The sequence below is a fragment of the Crocuta crocuta genome, unplaced genomic scaffold (assembly GCF_008692635.1).
Source record: "Crocuta crocuta isolate KB4526 unplaced genomic scaffold, BGI_CrCroc_1.0 scaffold7, whole genome shotgun sequence".
NCBI classification, from domain to species: domain Eukaryota; kingdom Metazoa; phylum Chordata; class Mammalia; order Carnivora; family Hyaenidae; genus Crocuta; species Crocuta crocuta.
This window is the reverse complement of record NW_027531904.1, coordinates 3,148,921-3,168,717: the sequence shown is the minus strand read 5'-3', so window position 1 is coordinate 3,168,717 and position 19,797 is coordinate 3,148,921. Positions and strand designations below refer to the sequence as shown.

The 19,797-nt window shown below is 43.8% G+C and overlaps 1 protein-coding gene across 1 annotated transcript in view; it reads right to left on the bottom strand.

Moving 5' to 3' along the window:
- Positions 1-14,035, bottom strand: part of AGBL1 (AGBL carboxypeptidase 1) — a gene marked incomplete at its 5' end in the record, with an annotated part of 692,079 nt that extends 678,044 nt beyond the window's left edge. Inside the window, 4 exons of the mRNA XM_077774253.1 lie at positions 3,940-4,033; positions 7,778-7,909; positions 11,903-12,049; positions 13,966-14,035. Of these exons, the coding sequence (XP_077630379.1) occupies positions 3,940-4,033; positions 7,778-7,909; positions 11,903-12,049; positions 13,966-14,035 (443 nt within the window). The remainder of the gene's footprint in view (positions 1-3,939; positions 4,034-7,777; positions 7,910-11,902; positions 12,050-13,965) is intronic.
- Between the last annotated feature and the right edge of the window lie 5,762 nt (positions 14,036-19,797).

Here is a 19,797-nt window from a genome sequence, read left to right as displayed (position 1 = left end):
CTGAGCCGAAGTCAGACACTTAACCGTCTGAGCCACCCAGGTGCCCCAAAAAAGTTTTTTAATTGAAGACATTTTTAATTGAATTAAGAGCTTTCTATAGTCCAGGAACTTGGATAGGCCCCATAGAGAACAGCAAGATAAGAGGATTTCGTTTCTACCTTTAGGAAGGTTAGAATTTAGAAAGAAGACAAGACACACAGGCCAAGGTAGTAGAGTTAAATCTGGTATATGTTAAAGGAAAGTATGAATGAAATGCTAGAGGAGCACTGAGGGAGAAGATTCCTTGTCTTTTGAGTTGGAGCAATTAGCATAAGGTGGGGCATGGAGACTGGGGAGAATATCTGCCATTCATTAAGGCAGCAATGCCATTCCAGCAAAAGGTCAGTACTGAGGTGACACTTGGGGCAGGAGGGGGCATACCACATGTGGGGAGAACAGGCTAGAAAGAGATGAGAGGGACCAAAGGATGGAATAGAGATTGGGACAGGTTACTCATTGCTTTGAAGTCGGGAAGACCAGGTAGAGGGCTATGGGAGCAAACGTGCTCAGGCTGGGGTGCTCATCATGAAGGAAGAGGTGCAAGCCAACACAAATGCATGGCAGGAAAACTATGCCAAGATGGCGGGTATGTGGGAAGTGAGGAAGGCCAGACCGAGAATAGCCGCCTCCCCTGGGGGTGAGAACAGACACAAGCCACAGAGGGTTAGCAGTGCCCTGCACACCCTTCTCTCTAGAATGTGTGCAGTGAGTGCCTCTGTCATAAATCTTACCCTGAGTACTCTGTGGAGACAAGGCTTCACAGGAGGACAGCTGCACCACTAATTTTAGGTTCATGCTGGAGAAGTAGGGCTGGTTTAATCTCCAGCACAGGGAGGAGTCAAAGTGACAACACTGGGCATCGGCTCCTACAAAGGCACCTGAGGATACCTCTCCCATAGCATATCATTTAGAGGCTGATACTCAGTAGGGCTATTCATGTCCTCTGACATGGTACTTCACCCTTGTCCTGAAGACCCCTTCAAACCCATAGGTGCTGTCATCCACATGGAATTGAACAGAACTCATTTGGGTACATCTTAACTACTATTTGGGGGCCCGGAGTCCATGGGAGAAGGTGAGTAGTGGCAGAAACTCACCATTCACATGCTTTCCCCTGGTCCTGCTGCCTGATCTGAAGCAGCCAGCCAAGGACTCAGTAGAATTTGTATTAACAATGCTTAACAGTGTTATAGCACATCAAAGGTTACAAGATTTTTACACATTATTGCTTAATGGGCACAACAAACCCAAGAGGTGGGACTTGACATTCACATTCACACTTGGAGAAATGCGAAAGCTCTGTTAAGGAAGGTTAAATGAATCGCCATAGAATCCACTAGAAAGAGGGTTAGCTGACGATGCTGGTCTTCAGGTTTCAGTGCTTTGGTTCTTACCTGGCTATGGAGGGCTGGGAGTAAGGTAGAAAACAAGGCAGCTGTGGGAAAGAATCTGAAAATGGAGGGAGCAGACATTTATTTAGACTTTGGGAGGAAATAGCCATTCGATTGAGGAGAAAGACTCCCCTATCATTAAGTAAATTGCTCTACGAGTATGAGCCATTTAGAGGGCAACAAAAATTTAAACAAACTTTAAGTGTTTATGATCATCTTACATATGGTGGCTTGGAAATAAAATGCTGAAAATAAACCATGTAAGATACTCCAGTGGTGCTTTAAGAGCTAAGGCTCAGGTATCAGACAGGGTTTAAATCCCAGCTCTTCCACTTAAATCCCAGCAAATCACTTAACTTCTTTCAGCTTCCATTTTTTCCCCTGTGAAATTGGGCACAGTAATAGCACCTGCCTTGCAGAGAATAGGAAAGAATCAGATGGGATAGCACCTGCAAAGAGCTGAAGACATGGCAGAACACATAATAAATGCCATGGCCATGGCTGCCACATGGTAGTGGTTGGTCAAGAAGCCTCTTCTCTCTGGAGGTTTGGTATTAATTTGGCATTTGGCTCAAGAAGGGGAAATCGTCTTGCCCAAATCTTATAGAATAGACCAGATGTGCAGAAATCAGCCTGAGGTCCCTGAAAGGTTCCTTTTGTCATTGCAAACATACACCCCTGTGAATCAGTCTTTTCCCAAGGCACCTTGATCAGATCTATGCCCGAATTCAACTTGCTTTGCAGGAGAGAAAGAGCAATAGACAAAGCAACTTGGCATGAGTCTCTGAGAAGGGGACTTCTGTGCATTGTTGCTTACCCTGTCCCAGCTTGGCCTGAACAAAGAAGACAATAAAACATTTCAGGACCCCAGAAGGGAGGAGTCTAGTGCCATGGTTGGCTAGCATGGCACCCATTTGGCAAGAAGAGATGAATGGGTGAGACTCCTCTGTGGAAGGGCCCAGTAGCCATCATACAGATTTTCACATAGTGTCCGGAAGGCAATCACATACTCCTGAGCTGCCAAACAGATGAATGGAAACACTAGCAGATTAGAAGAGGACTTGTCAATAGAGGAAAATGATCAAGTCAATGGACCGGTAACCAAAGGATATGTTAAGACCATAGATGTCAGCAGCAAAGGCCTACATACAACGATAAACACGACGCACACCCAAATCACACATATCCAAGTGGACATAAACAGAAGTTTAAGATGGAAGTAAAGTACAATTACAGAAAAATCAGGGCAGTTCATCTTTTTTGGTGACTGAGATTGTGACTCTAAAGTTCTGTATTACTTGCTGAGGATCCATTGGTAGAATTTAGTTGAATCTCATTTTACAATACATTTGCTCTCCAGAGGTTTCTAAAGTGATGTACATAGAACAGTGACTCCCCCAAAGAGGCGGTCTTTGAACAAGCCCAGTCCCTAGCCAAATTGGGTTTAGGACAGGGTGTCCTAAGGACCCATCATAGACATTCTGGATGTGTGCAGGCTTTACAAAGGTTCAGAGAGGTCTTACTGTAAAGGAATCTGTGTTACTTTGTTAACTCAGTGCCTCTCAACATATTTGATGAGGAATTTTTTTTTACTGAAATATAATGTATTTCACTCTAGGAAATGCAGGTATAGAGAGCTGCAGGTGAGGATGGATGATAACAGCATTATGGTGGTGACCCAAGAGAAAAATAGTCAGGTGGAACAAGAGCCTAAGATAGATGCTGAGGTGCAGAAAATCTCATGGCTGGGCATGGAAATGCTGCTTTGCCAAATGACCTCATATATCTCAGAAATTGGCTGAATTCTTTCTAATATTCTTTCAAGGTTCTCGCTGAGTCACTCCCATAAGTGATGGATCTTAATGGTTCCAAATATCTCCTTCGTGTCTAACAATCTCCCTTTTTAAGTTTGTGATTCACACCATGCCTGCAAGCAGGGCCAGAGAGAGGGGGCTGAGTTTCATTTTCTAATCATAAAAGTACATCTCAAACCCAGCACACAAGCAAGATGGACTACGCTAATGCCCAGATCTCATATAAGAAATTTAACTGGCTGGTTCTAGAGATGACCTGAGGAATGTCACCTCTGCCAGTTTTTCTAGACTGTCTTTTAAGGGCTATGCAAACCATGTAGAGTTGCTGGGAGTAAAAGGGGCACCAGAAGGCTTTGGGCAAGAAACATGGGCTTTTGAGTTAGAAAGATCCAGGTTCAAATCCCAGCTCTGCCATCCCCTAGGACTATGATCTTGGATAAAGCTCTCTCCACATGGTCGTTTCCTCATCTGAGCATGAGAGTGATAATGTGTCCCTTCAGGGTCATTATGAGGATGAGGAAATGACACATGGGGTGGGGAGGGATGCCTGTTGAGACAGAATAGTCATTACACCATATCTGCAAGTGGAAAGTCATCGTTCAACTCAACCGGAAGCACCATGAGAAGACACAAGGCCTTCTTCATCTCTACATCTATTACAAAGAGGGAAAAAGCACTACAAAAGTGCTCTGTACCTGATTATTCGGGTGCACTTCTGGGTGTAAGGGGTGATGACCTTGAAAAGCAGTTCCATTGCTCCATTAATTCCCAGCATCGCTCCTGTGGTGACTGAGAAAGACCAAATCACAGTAGTTATTGATCCATCTGAACCAAGAATTCTTCTCAGAATTACAGAGAGGTCCTAAATGATAGGGGAGCTCCATCACCTTCCTTGCAAAAGGCTACTTAAAAGCAGAGAACCTTTATGTTCTTTTCATCCTTGGCTTAGAAGCAAAGATCACCTATAAAGTACACATTATCTTCTCATACTATCTTCTCAAAGGGGGTCCAACACTTGTGGGGATGAGCACCGGGTGTTATATGGAAACCAATATGACAATAAACTATCTATAAAAAAAAGAGGGGGGGGCCCAAGCCATGAAGTTACGATTTTCATTTCTGATGGCCCACTGTACTTCTCTATTGTATTCTTACTCTGAACAGTCAAGGCAAATGCCAAGCAGAAGATTTTTCTGTAGGTAGATCTTTGGGGTTCGATTCAAGTGTTTTCACCTGCCATCAACTTTCCACATGATACATACATGCACACACATACAGTCATGCACACACAGGGTCATACATGCATATACACACACTAATAGTATATTGCAAATACTTTCTTAGACATAATCAGCCATTGGGAGATTCCACAATGAAGAAAAGTCACAGGTGGATGGGTTAAGATTCAATCCAGCATGGACTGACTTCTTCAAAGCTCTAAGAGGCAAGCTAATAAAGAAAATGGTTCCCTTTCTTTTGCACCCTGGTTCCAAGTTACCTGACAACTTTCATAGTTGGATCTCCCATGACTGAGGCTAAGACTTAACTATGTCCCTATTAGCATGTTAAGGGAAGAATTCTTCCCCCTCTGAAGTAACTAGCCTGGGAAATACTTGCCTTTTTGCCCAGTTGGATGGTTACGAAAATACAGTCATAGATCTAAATGACACGAAATAACTAAAAGGGTATTTGGTCAGCCTAGGGGCTTCAGATACATATTTTGGACCCAAAACCTCCAGACATCACACTCATTTCCAGTGATGCCTTGGTCTCTCTGCAACATCCCTAGTCCCTCACTTAACTCAGTTCACTTCAGGAAGAGCCCTGGTCATGTCAAAAAATAAGGGGAACCTACAAGATACAAAATGGAATCAGTTCGGCAGGGGGCAGAAGTCACAGTGAAAGAAGGGAAAGAAGGTATCTTCGAAGGTGTGACTCTCTTTTTTCTCCGTTGCATTGGTGTGTTGAAACCAAGACTTTCAAATGCTTTGTGCTTTGGGCCAGGCTTGTTCCAGGAAATATGAGTGGGAACAAGGGGATCATGGAGAAACAAAGAGAGAGAAACAAGGGAGGCTTATCCTGGCCTGCTCCCAGCCTCAGGAAAGAAGGATAAATGAAAATCTGGGGGGCTCTAATAAAGTTCATCCCAGTACAGTGCACCAGAGAGAGACTGAGGCTGATGTCTTAGTGATTACAGAGACTGAGTGTTCCTGGAACATTTTCTATGCATATGTCCCTCCTGAGGCTGGTACAGGCAGTAACTGCCTGGATCAAAATTCAGGGATTTGGCATTCTAGTCCTGCCCATCAATCTTCCACTCTCATGGCTACTAACTCTGCCCTTTATTTCTAAACTGGGAAAACATGTTGGAGCAATCTCTTGGCAAATCATTCAGCAAAATTCCCGTATTAAGTAGAGTTAGGGAAGAAATAGTTTTAGGAGCACAGATTCTAACGTGGAAGACTTTAGACTCAGAATTGAAAGATGGGAACAATAAGAAATTGCCCCCTGAGCTCTTGCTGGCTGGCTGCCTGCCCAAGGTCAGACCTCTGGCAGCTCTATCAACATTCCCATTGGCCAGGAGAGAGCTGCTGAAGGGTTCATTGGCTGTCACAGACCCATTATGGTTCCAGCCAACTCCTTCCACAGATAGGAGCTATTTAGAAAGCTTTCTGGAACATTCAACAGTGGCTAACAATTCACTGAAGGGACAGCAATCCGTCCATGGGCTTCGTGAACTCTGCTCACCTCTCATCAGTGAAGTCAATGCATAGAGAGTGATAGTATAATTTTTAAAAATATCTCATGAAACATTTCATTGGGACAATAAATGCAGCTTTAGACCATGAGACAATGGCCACCTCCTCCTACCTACAGGCAAATCTCTATGTTTCTTTAGAGCTCCCTGCTAAAGTGAATTCTTCAAGATTTCTATGACCTATAGATATAGATATAGATTAGATACAGATATAGATATAGATATTATATACATAATAAGAAAGGTAGGTTATTTGGCCTAATAACTATTGTTTAAGAAACTAAAATGAGATACCTCAGATCTGGTGCTGGTGGAAAGTTCCAAATGGTGGTGGCCAACTCTCTGGCTGTTTATTAATGAGATGTGTCTTTTACCCAAAGCCACAGCTCCTTACTTAGGCTTTCCTTCATTAAAGATGGACTAGTTTATACAGATCTTATCAGCCTCTCCCAAATATTCTCTGATGTTCCTGGTCAACACATGAGTGTGGGAGGAGGCTCTATCTGTAAACATGGAGTCAAGGATCTATCTTGTCTTTTCCTAGAAATACTTTCTCTTTAAGGGTCCTCCATGATTGTTAATGGAATTAGTCAATGAAATATGACCCTACGAAGGATCTTAGCAGTTCTGAGAACAGTTAAAGGGAAAAGTCACCTCCTCAACCCCCTTATATGTGTATTCTTCCTATTATTTCAAAGGACTAAAGGAAAAGAGTAGAGCAGGGAAGGAAAACTAATTGAACAACGGCTATGTGACAAACACACCCATGATCATCACCTCACTTATCCCATCTACCAAGTCTATGAGCTCTTATTACCACCATAATCTTATAAAAGAAGAAACTGAAGTAAACAGGCTAAGTGCCCATGCCATAGGGCTCCCAAAGAATGAAGTCAAACCCAGGTCTTCCTGGATCTAAGCCATGTTATTCCCTCTAGAGAGCATTACATCGCTTTCACTGTGCAGGAAAGGGGCTCAGAAAAGAGAAATAACGTCTGTGCTCATTCTATGCGAGATGGAAGGCACAGAATCGAATCTGTTCATAGGAAGTGCCCCCATATGGAGAGTAAACATGAGTTTTAGAGTTAGAAACTCAGCTCCCAAACTTGTCTGTATAAAATCAAGGAAGTACTTCACTCTTCCAAGCTTCATTTTCTTCTTCTTAGCTATAAAATGGTAAATTGAGATACAGGATGGTTATGATAACCTGAAGCCATCCAGATCAGGAGATGGCAAATAAGTATCAAGCCATGTGCTGGGATGCCTCTAGTCACCTGAATGACTATGTTGAGAAGCACTAGGAGATAAAAATGAGGTAAAAGATGTTTTGGTAAAGGATGCTGTGATCAATGAGCAACTTCAGGGATGTAGTAGGGAGATTTGTGATGGTAAGGGTCATTCTTGACATTGCTCTGTGCCTTAGAAAGGATAAGACCTGAATGAAGTCCTATGATGTCCCCTGCAACAAACAGGTCTTTCTCACCCTGTAATACTAATAGAGAGCCCTAGAGTACTCTAATGAGTGGTTCCCAATGGAAAACAACAGTGACATCTAACTTTGGGAGTGAGCCCAAGAAGTTGCCTGGATGCCTGGATGAGGAAGACAAAGAAGGAATTTCTCACCTCTATGGCCTCTAGGACTGGAGGCCCCTCATGGCTTATTGATCCTGTTGGGATGACATGTATCCTCCACCCTCCTTCCAACCCCTAGCCTTAAATGGTTTGTAGGTGTCCCCAGCCCAGGTCCCCAGAGAGCCACAATTTGAGTCACTCACCACTAGAGGAGAACACCCGCAGAGCCCAAAGACAATGAAGGAGGTTCTGGCTGTGAGACAGGTTCTTCCTGGCCAGAATTAATGTCACATCAAGTGCTTCCAACTCCAGTGCCTTTTGTCCAAACTTTTTATCTATGAACACAAAGCAGTCCATCTTAGCTGTGTTTCACATGAATTCTGAAGGTTATACAATGCATGAGGAACAGGAAGGCAAAGATGGTAGAGGCAAGTGAATGATGATAGCCAATGAGTTACGGATCTAGCAGAAAGTGCTAAGTATGTACCCATTGGAATGAGATGGCTCAGAAGAGCAAGGGCAGGATATACACGGGGTCCATTTATTCCTCATGTAACATGTACACAAGGCCTTTTGGGTTGTGTGACTTACATCCCCTGTATGGAAACATGTTTCTGGATGTTCTCAAACATGAGTTCCAGTTTAGTAGGGCATAAATCTCTTCCTTTAAGATAGTTCTGGAACATAGGACATGAGTCACGTAAGTTACACAACATTCAAATCCAATGTGTGGAACTTGACTGGATCCTTCTTTGAATGTGTCTGTAATTGCCCTGTTGGGATATTTGGAGAAAGTGAAATGAGTATACATTATGCAAGCACGGTTAATTTTGTTAGATTTGTAATCATGTATTGGGGGTGTATAGGAAAATATCTCTTTTCAAAGAAATGCACTCAGACATATTTAAGAGCAAAATTCTATCTGTAACTTTCCTTAAAATAGTTCAAATAAAAATAAACAGGTGAAGGGGAGCTTGAGCAGCTCAGTCGGTTAAGTGCCTGTCTCTCAATTTCAGTTCAGGTTGTGATCTCATCATTCGTGAGTTCAAGCCCCACTACGGGTTCCTTGTTGACAGTGTGGAGCTTGCTTAGTTAAGATTCTTTCTCTCTCCCTTTCTCTCTGTTCCTCCCCCATGCTCTCTCTCTCTCAAAACAAATAAACTTTAAAGATAAATAAATAGGGGTACCTAGGTGGCTCAGTCAGTTAAGCGTCTGACTTTGGCCCAAGTCATGATCTCACAGTTCATGAATTCAAGCCCCGCATTGGGCTCTGTGCTGACAGTTCAGAGCCTGGAGCCCACTTCAGATTGTGTCTCCCTCTCAGCCCCTCCCCTTCTTGCACTCTGCCTCTCTTTCTCTCTCTCTCTCTCAAAAATAAATAATTTTTAAAAAGTTTTTAGTAAAATAAATAAACAAGTGAAGAAAATACAGCAAAATGTTAACAATGGTTAGACCTAAGCAATAATATATGATAGAGAGTTCTATATTGATAAGTGAAAACAGGGGTGCCTGAGTGGCTCAGTCAGTTGAGTGTCTGACTCTTGGTTCTGGCTCAGGTCTTGATCTCACAGTTTATGGGATTGAGCCCCACATCAGGCTCTGTACTGTCAACAGGGACAGTTGGGAGTGTCCTGCTTGGGAGTCTCTCTTTCTGTCTCTGCCCCTCCTCCACTCACATATGCTCTCTCTCTCTGTCTCTGTCAAAAATAAATAAATAAATATTTTTAAAAGTAAATAAATAAAAAATAAAAAGTGAAAACCTAATTTAAGAAAATAAATTTTTCTCCCCAAATTTCTCTAAATTATTGATCCAAATAACCTGGTATTTAGTATTGCAGGTAGGCCATCATTATTTTAATAATTAGTAAGCAAGCAAGCATAAAAAATAAGGGGAAAGTACCTTTCATTCTCTGGTTCTGGCATTTTCTGTAACAGGTGGCTGTGCCACCTGTCACATTTGTTTCTGTCCTTCCCAAAGCGCAATGCCCAAATTGCTATGTTTGTTTTTGCACAATGTAAGCACTATCAGATTTGTTGCAGTTGGAAATGAGAAAAAGTGACCGTGTAGCAAACCTGGTTTATCAATATTCACCTCCAAGACAAAGACACCAGCAAAGAGGTGGTGACCAAACTAATATGACCAGTTCTGTCACCAGAAGTAAAGCAACTATTGGGCTCCATTCCCAAACAGCCAAGCTCATTTCCATTCTGTTTAGGTCGGTTGATGGTACACTGTAAGGCAAGGGTGAGGACTACAATCTGGTGGTGGCAGAGGTCATGGTGATACAATGACAGCATTATCCAGGCAGCTTGGAAATCAGGGCCCTGGTACAGCTCTTGTCTTTCTCCTGTGAAACCTACAGGACTCTTGCTTGCCAGGCCTCTGGCCCCACACGATAGGCAGGTGACTTACAACCTCACTTAATCCTTACACCAATCTGAGAATTAAGTACTGATACCTCCATTTTACAGAGGAGGGCCCAATGGTTCAGCAACTTGCCCAAGGTCACACAGCTAATTAGTGCCAGGTCCAGGCCTGAAACCCAGGCATGGTATCTCAGTTTATACTGTTTATAACCAGAGTAGAGACTGTGTTTCTTCAATCTTTTTCTAAAGTTCACCTGACCACACTTTGCTCTACTGACTTCTTCTCATCCTTCAACTGTTGGCTCAAAGGTCACTTCTCTCTGACCACACTGTCGTAGAGGAACATCACTCTGTTTTCCCCTCATAGCTACTAGCCAGTTATCATAGTCTGCTATTGTCTAGTTAATTAATCACTGTCTGCCCTTCCCCACTTGAATGTAAGTTCCGCGAGAGGAGGCCCCTTATCTGTCTTGGTCCCCAGTGTCCCCAGTGCCTAATATGGTGCCCAGCCCTAGGATATGTGTAATAAATATTTGGTTGAATATTCAATGAATGAATTGTATTGGTTTTGTCTTGAACACACTCATGCATGTGCTGGTGGATGTCTGTGTCTTAGTCATTATTAGTGGAATGTTGAATGGACGCAGCAGAGACCCAAACAATGAAAGGTAAGAGTGCCCCGGAGCCCCTGTGCCCTTGGTTGTTGGTGGCTGCAATGGACAACAAAGGCCCACTTCTCACAGCTCCTGGGCTTCTCGACTAGGACTTGTGTATGACTGCACACAATGGGGGCACCTGGGTGGCTCAGTTGGTTAAGCGTCCGACTCGGCTCAGGTCGTGATCTTGCGGTCTGTGGGTTCGAGCCCCATGTCAGGCTCTGTGCTGACAGCTCAGAGCCTGGAGCCTGCTTCAGACTCTGTGTCTCCCTCTCTCTCTTCCCTTCCCCTGCTCAAGTTCTGTCTCTCAAAAATAAACATAAAAGTTAAAAAAAAAAAAAAGACTGCCCACAATGGGAGCTTAGGCTGTAGGGTTAGCATGCATCCAAGTGTCCAGGCTTTTCAAACTGTGCTCCCTGAGGTTCTAAGGTTTTCAGGCGCTTTAGGGCTTTCTCTGAGGAAAAAGAAATGGGTATCGAGCATAAGTAAACAGAGTTCTAGACCCATCTTCCTTTCTATAAAGGAAGCTCCACTTCCATGTTATTGACAGTAATGGGTTTAACACTGGCCCTGCAAAATTCATGTCCACCTGGAACCTCAGAATATCATCTTATTTGGAAATAAGGTCTTTGCAAATTTAATTAGTTAAGATGAGGTCACACAGATTTGCATGGGCCGTACCTCCAGTGACCAACGTCCTTGTGAGAGGAGGAGAGGACACAAAGAAGGACACATACGGTATAATGCCATGTGGAGATGCAGCAGAAAATGAGGTGATGTGTGTCCAAGCTAGCAAGCACCAAGGATGGCTAGAAACACAGCCATGATGAGAGGGGCGCCGAACAGATTCTTCCTCAGAGTCTCCAGAAGGAGCCAACCCTCCCAACGCACTGATTTCAGACTTTCTCCCTTCCAGAACAGCGGGGGAATAAATTTCTGTTGTTTTGAGCCTCCCAGTTTGTGGTAATCCCTTATGGCAGCTCGGGAAACTGATGCACATATATAATGAACATCCATATAAAATGGTTCCGTTTATTGGTAAGTGATTGAAAACTGCTTGGGACCATTGCCCCCTCGGTCCCCGACCTGTTCCATGCCCCGGAGCCCCGGGCCTGCTCTGGGCCCTGCCCTAGCACATCCAGGACAACAAAATCACCTCTCCTGTGAGGCCGGTCCCGGAGCCACCATCACCGTGGTGTCTAGTTCCTCCCCGCACTACCCCCACAAGAGTTTCCCAAATTGCTCTCATGATAACAACCCCATAAGGGTCTTTAGGTCACATTCAGGGCCGGGGCAGGTGGGTACCTCGTAGGCCAACTTTGGCCAGCAGCCGGAAGAGGGGCAGGAGGACATCATAGTCTGGAGAAGCTGCCCTCGCCGTGTCCACCAGGGTCTGTAGAAGGGCCTCGCTGCCGCCCTTACTGATCATGTAGCGAATCCTTCGGTCAGTGCCTGAGGGAAAAGGCAGAGGAGAGCTAGGCCCCTGAGTAATCACCCTCATTTCCTGAGAGCAGAAAGCAGGCTTCACAGATAGAGATGGAGCAAGGATCACTTCATTCCACACCATGACCGTGGTTTCTAAAGCAACTTGTATAAAGTTGTGCTTTTATTTAGGTAGGGGTTGGGGTGGAGGTGTGAAATGGAGAAATAATGGAATATGTAAGAACCTAGCTGCACTCACCTACCACAGCTATAATAAATGGGATCCACTTTCCTGAGAATCTATTGAGTTTCAGTGTAGGTATGTGGACTTGTGTGTGCATGTATATAAACATGCATATAGGCTTACCTAGAATCATATCCTTAATAGGAGGGGGAATATCAATATTCCTCTGCTATAGGCATGGGTCTTCTGTAACAGGGATTGGGGTGATAGTTTATCTGGAATAATTTAATTAATGGTATAATGATTTTTTTGGTGCTGGTCTTCAGTAACTGATGGCAGGAATATATGGAAATAGCTAGAGTTATTCTTTAAGAAGGCATCCAATCATCTATCTCAGGAGTTTTGAAAAGGGTGTGGAGGGCACCTGGGTGGCTCAGTCAGTTAAGCATCTGACTTTGGCTCAGGTCATGATCTCACAGTTTGTGGGTTCAAGCCCCCTTTGGGCTCTGTGCTGACAACCCAGAGTCTGGAGCCTCCTTCAGATTCTATGTCTCCCTCTCTCTGCCCTTCCCTCGCTCGTGTTATGTCTCTGTCTCTCAAAAATGAATAAATGTTAAAACTAAAAAAAAAAAAACAAAAACAAAAACGGGGGTTATGTGGAGCTAGGATAAAATGTGTTGGTCTATTTAAGAATAATTGTGAACATGGACCTCTACCACCTTGCCCCAGAACAAGCGCAGCAGCAGTGATTACATTTCAACTTGGAAGGGGACCTCGGTGATTCTCTATGCACTGGGCATGGCTGACCTCACAAGGTGGCTGTCAAGGTGGGACATTATCAGCAAAGAAGACCCTCTGATTTTTCACCCCAAGGAAAAATAGCATCCTCTACTAAAGGAGCAATAATCAGTACCTATATATGAAGTAGAACTCCAAGGTCTCATTCCAAGTCTTCCAGACACCTCTGGACAAATTGAAGGAGGTGCCATCCCAAAAGACAATTGGCTTCACCTACAGAAGGTACCTCATTCAGCAGACTGCTGGGAAGTCACCCTGCCCTTGGAGGGCAGCACAGCCTATAGGAAAACCTCACTATGACCAGACCCTTCCTCCTGAACCTGTAATTGGAGGCTCTGTGGCTTGAAAGGGACATTCGCTTTGGTATTGTCTGTTTGGTGTTAACATTTCTTTCTAATGTAATGTGGCTGGTGTACACAGAAATGAAAATGGAGTGAACGTTGCAATGTCCTAGAAGGTATATTTTCCAGGACCCTCATGATGAAGTGAGCTAGCTGAGGCCTGCCCCAGCTAACTCAGTTAACTCCAGCATAGAGGACTCTGTCATCTTTTCTCTGAAAACTTAATAGCTTACCACACGGCTAAGTCCACCTCCTGTTCCATATTCCCATCTGCACTTGACATATGTTAAGAAGTTGCCAATACCTGCTTGCCTGCATGCTCAATTGAGGGGAGCAGAGGAAGGGGAATGGTAGAGTCATTAAGGGCTAGCTCTCTCCGAAGACCCTGGGATAACCATTGATGAGATACCATAGAAGAACCACCCAGGTACATGACAAGACTGAAGAACCCTTGGAGCCCAAAGTGTAATCAGCCCACTTGACCCCAGTTCTTGTTAACCTCAATGAAAAAGATGGGCTGGTGATGGAGTCTCTGACAGAGAACTCGAGCTGGAGCCACAACCTCCAGGCCACACAGATTCGGGAGACACCATAGCCACATGCCCCCACTTCCTCCTACTCACCAACAGAAAGCAGATCTCCGAGAACCTGAAGGATGGCCAGGATGGACTCCCTGTCAGAGGAGCTCTGCAATGAAAACACAGGCAGTCATCTTTGCGAAAGAATGCAAAAGGAGAGAGGCGTGTGGTCAGGGTAGCACACGAGAATGTGGTGGGACTGTGCTCTTTCCCATTGAGAGAGACTTCAGTGGTAAGAACTGGTGGAAGGGGTGTCCCTTAAGTGGTGATAATGAGGGGACTCACTGAGATAAGGGTCCCAGGGGCTCTGCCTCCATATTGAGCCTTCAGGATACCTCTTTGGGGATCCATTTTGTAAGTAACATCAGCATGATGGGCAAAAGAATAAGCAATGAGCTTCACTCACATGTAGAATTTAAGAAATTCTACAAACAAAAAAAAAAGGGGGAGTGGAGAAGAGACCAACCAAAAAAGAGACTCTCAACTGCAGAGAAAAACCAGATTGTTCCCAGGGGAAGGGGGAGGTAGGAATAGGTGAAGGGAATTAAGAACATACTTATCTTTTTATTTATTTATTTATTTTTCTTAATGTTTTTGACTATTTCTCAGACAGAGAGAGACAGCATGAGCAGGGGAGGGTCAGAGAGAGAGAGAGAGAGAGAGAGATACAGAATCTGAAGCCAGCTCCAGGCTCGAGCTAGCTGTCAGCACAGCCTGACACAGGGCTGGAACCCATGAACCATGAGATCATGACCTGAGCTGAGGTTGGACGCTTAACCGACTGAGCCACCCAGGCGTCCCCTTTTTTTTTGAGAGAGCAAGTGCATGTGTGAGCAGGGGACGGGCAGAGAGGGAGACAGAGGATCGAAGTGGGCTCTATGCTGACAGCAGCAAGCCTAATGTGGAGCTCGAACCCACGAACCATGAGATCATGACCGGAGCCAAATGTGATAACCAACTGGGCCACCCCAGTGCTCCAAGAGCACCCTTATATTGATGAGCATTGAGTATTGTATAGAATTCTTGAATCCCTTTATTTTACACGTGAAACTAATATAACACCATATGTTAACTATACTGGAATTAAAATTCTAAAAAGAAGGATGTGTTTCTTAGAAAAAAAACAACCAATTTAAAAAAAGCATCAATACTTTATGCAGAGACAGAGAGAAGGGACTTTGTGGACAAAAGCTAGCCCAGTTCTCATGTCAGCGAGCTGAAATTCATTGTAAATACAAGGCAGAGTGCAGAAACATTAATCCATGTGTTCAGAGGGGAAAGTTTTGCTGAGTAGTAAGGATAAATTCTTATTTTCTCAAGAGAAACCTCAGGTAGTGCTGAATTTTATCACATAGATGTTCTAAGGGATCCTTGCAATGCTTGACACCCTGCCCTCGGTTTTTCAGAAGACAACACTGAGGTTCCAGAAGGGAGAACTGGTTCAAGTCCCCTGAAGTGGCCAATAAGAGCAAAGCCCAACGTGCAGCCCTGGCCAGGTTCCCCAAAATTCCAAAAATTGGGCCAGTGGTCTTTGCACTATGTTTTTTTTTTTCTTTTCTTTTCTTCTTCTTAGCTCTCAAGAACTTATTTATTGACTTGTTGCAACTTTGTACATTTAAATATCACCTCCCCAACACCCCCACTCCTCAGCCCCTGGCACCACCATTATACTCTCTGGTTTACAGGGTCAGCTTTTTTACATTCCACAGATCAGTGATATCATACGGTATTTGTCTTTCTCTGTTTGACTTATCTCATGTAGCATAACACCCTCAAGGTCCATCCATGTTGTTGCAAATGGCAGGATTTCCTTCTTTCTCAAGGCTGAGTAGTACTNCATTATACTCTCTGGTTTACAGGGTCAGCTTTTTTACATTCCACAGATCAGTGATATCATACGGTATTTGTCTTTCTCTGTTTGACTTATCTCATGTAGCATAACACCCTCAAGGTCCACCCATGTTGTTGCAAATGGCAGGATTTCCTTCTTTCTCAAGACTGAGTAGTACTTGTGTGTGTGTGTGTGTGTGTGTGTGTGTGTTTTCTTTATCCATTCATCTATTGATGGATACTTTGTCACTTCCATGTGTTGCCTATTGTTAACCATGCCGCTGATATCTCTTCAAGGTTCTGATTTCAATTCTTTTGTATTTATACCTAAGAATACTGTATTATGCCAGTTAAGAAAATTAACTTGAAAGGGATCAAAGATTTAAACATAAAACCTGAACTCATAAACCTCCTAAGGAAAAAAAAAAACACGGGGGGAAAAAATCCATGACATTGGTTTTGGCAATGATTTCTTGGGTAGGACACCAGGAGCACAGGCAACCAAAATTAAAATAAACAACTGGGACTACATTAAACTAAAGAGCTTCTGTGCAGCAAAGGAAACAATCAATAAATTGAAAAGGCAATGTGGGAGAAAAGAGTCACAAAGCATATAGCTGATACAGGACTGATATCCAAAATACACATAAAAAATACAACCCAATAGGAGAAAAGCAAATAATCCAGTTTTAAAATCAGCAAAGGGCCCAAGTAGACATTTTTCCAAAGATGACATACAGATGGCTGAAACATACATGAAAAGATGCTCAACATTACTCATCATCAAGGAAATGCAAATCAAAACACAAGGAGAGATCACCTCACACTTATTGCAATGGCTTTAATCAAAAAGACCAGAGACAACAAATGTTGGCAAGAATGTGGAGAAAAAGGAACCCTATATGCTACTTTTTAGGTAGGTTATTTAAGGTACAGCTTTAATCTTCACATTAGTGAGTCTCATGTTCCCCATCTGCTTCAAAGACTTCAATAACTCCCCATTACATGTAGGATAAAGTCAGAGCTCCTTAATGGGGTTTCTGAAGCTCCTCACAGTCTTATCGCACTTGCCTCTTCCAGCTTTATTATTCATTGCAACCTCCCTACCCAAAGGATATGCTTCAGCAATGTGGAACTACTTATAATTTCCTGCTCAACCACCTAGGCTCTTGCCTCTGTATCTGTGATTCTGCTGTTCCCTCTTCCTGAAGCCTGGTTAGTGCCAGTGCACCAATGGTTTCCCATAGGTTTCTGACCTCTACCCCCCGCAGGTTGGATCTAGGGTCTCCCCGTTCTCCGCATCCCTATGAGCTACCTTTGACAGCACACTCACCATGGGGTATTCGCATGCTTCCCATCCTACCCCTGCTAGATATGAATCTTTAGAGAAGGGACCACGTTTTGTATATATCTGTCTTCCCCGCATTTGGAATAAGGGCTGTTCCAAGGAAAGTGTACCATCCATGTTTTCTAGAATTCAGTCACACTGAATCACAAAGGAGCCATGAAGTCCAACGCTGCACCCAAGGGCGGAGCGGTGCTTACACTTCAATGGTGGGCTTAATACCCTCGAGCAGCTCACACTTCAACATCCCAGCCAGGGCCAGGACGAGGGTGAGACAAGTGAGGCCCTAGCTTGGGTGCAAAATTTCAATTTTCCAACACAGTAGTCAAGATAAATGATATTTGAATGTAATACTTTTACAAATCAACATTACAGCAAGACCTTGGATTGCGAGTAACTTGTTCTGCGAGTATTCCAGAAGACGAGCAAACATTTCTAATAGATTTAGACTTGATAAAAGAGGGATGGCTTGTAATACAAGTAGTATGTAGTAGTATGTGACGCTGAATGTCACAGGATCACAACTGAGCCAATGGTCTTTGAAATTCGCTTTGATATATGAGTGCTTTGGATTACAAGCATGTTTCCAGAATGAATTATGCCCTCAAACCAAGGTTTTACTATAAAGCAAAAAAAAAAAAAAAAAAAAAAACACCAAACCCGTAATGAGCAAAAGAGCAAAATTTAAATCTTTAACTCCTATTCTAGGTGTGATGAGATGTCTGGAGACCCTGAGGCACTTGCTGTCTACGCTTCCCCAGGAGAAAGACTTGGGTTTGCTCTGGGCGCTTTAGCGTAAGGAGGGCAGCCTCAGCAGGCTGAAGTCTCTGTCTCCCATCAGGGGAGTGCCACCCCTTGCAAATGTCACCTATACATGTGCACAACGTCAGTGTTCCCTGCTCCTCCTTAGCGTCCCCAAATCTGGGAACACTAACCAAGAGGCAGTGCAGCAACTGAGCCATCATTCTGGAGAGTCTGCTGGTCTTTGATTCTGGTACAAATTCCAATGTGCACTTGGAGGGGGGAGAGGGGTTCCCTACACAGAAAGATGCTCTGAATGCCAGCTGGGTGTCCCACAATTAAACTACATTCAGACACTATCTACTCGGAGACAGCATCAGATCCCACTGGATAAGGTCTCACTTCAGCCTCACAAGACTGCCCCCCACTTCAGAGTTCAGCCTCAAAGTCCAGGTTATTATCTGTACAGCCGGGCCTTGAACAACATGAGTGCGAGCTGCACAGACCCTCTTACACGTAGATTTTCTTCCCACACAGTACACAGTGCTGCAAATGTATTTTCTTTATGACTTTCATACCATTCTCTTTCCTCTAGCTCACTTTAATAATACAGCATCTAATACATGTCAAACACAAAATATGTGTTAATCAACTATGTTATCAGTAAAGCTTCCAGTCAACTTCTTTATTAGTTATGTTTTGGGGAGGCTATTTATTAGTTACATTTTGGAGGAGACAAAAGTTATACAAGGACTTTTGACTACGTAGGGGAGTCAGCACCGGTGTTGTTCAGGGTCAACTGTATTTCTGACCAACTGAATATAAAGTTTCCCTCCTCAGGTTCCATTAACTTGCTAGAGCAGTCCACAGAACTCAGGGAAACATTTTACTTACTGGGTTACCGGTCTGCTATAAAAGGGTATAATTCAGGAACAGCCAGGTGGAAGAGATGTGTAGGGCAAGTACTCCCGGAGCACCCCCGTGTGTTTCTGTTAACCTTAAAAATAAAACTGCCAGGGGCTCCTGGGTGGCTCAGGTCATTATCTCACGGTTCATGGGTTCGAGCCCCATGTCCGGCTCTGTGCTGACAGCTTGGAGCCTGGAGCCTGTCTTCGGATTCTGTGTCTCCCTCTCTCTGCTTCTCCCCTCTTATGTTCTTTCTCTCTCTCTCCAAAATAAATACTTAAAAATTTTTATTAAAAATTTTTTTTAAAAAAAGAATAAAACTGCCAGTTATTTAACCGACAAAATTGGGTTTATTTGGCAATGGAGAAAATTGCAAAATAGGAAAGAATGACCACGGCAAAACTACACAGAAGGCCCGAGAATAAAGGAGAGACTGGCTCTTTTATAGAGGGGGTTTGGGTGGGGCTGCTATAAACAAAAAGTCCATTGGCATAAAGCTGGGAGTCCAAAGTATAGTGGCTTTTCATTAGCTGAATTGTGACAGTCTCTCATTGGCTGGGCTGTTGCCAGGGGAAGAAGGAAAATTTTCCTCCTCCTGCTGGGATAGTAAAAGCCCAAGAAGAAACCTACCTGGAAGGGAAGTTTCTTCCTGTTGGGTCTGCAATTGACAAGTGGTCGGACATTAGCGCTCTCCCTGCTGGCCCCTCGACTCCATTCTAAAGGAGGTTTACATTTATTAATTTTTATATTGTCATCCAGAAGTCCTCCGAACACTGTCCTTTTTGGGTTTTATGAAAGCTTCATTAAGTAAGTGGATTAAACCTCCAGGCCCTCTCTCCTCCCCAGAGGTCAGAGGCAGAGAGTGGGTAGTGAACAGAGAAGTCCAAAACACGGTTGGTTCTCCTGGCACCCAGCCCCCATCCATGGGTGGGACCCACAAGTCATCTCATTAATATAACAAAAGACACCTTAATTGCTCTCATCACTTTGAAGACCCTAAAGGTTTTAGGAGCTCTGTGCCTGAAGCGGGACAAAGTCAAATAATGTCTTTCTTG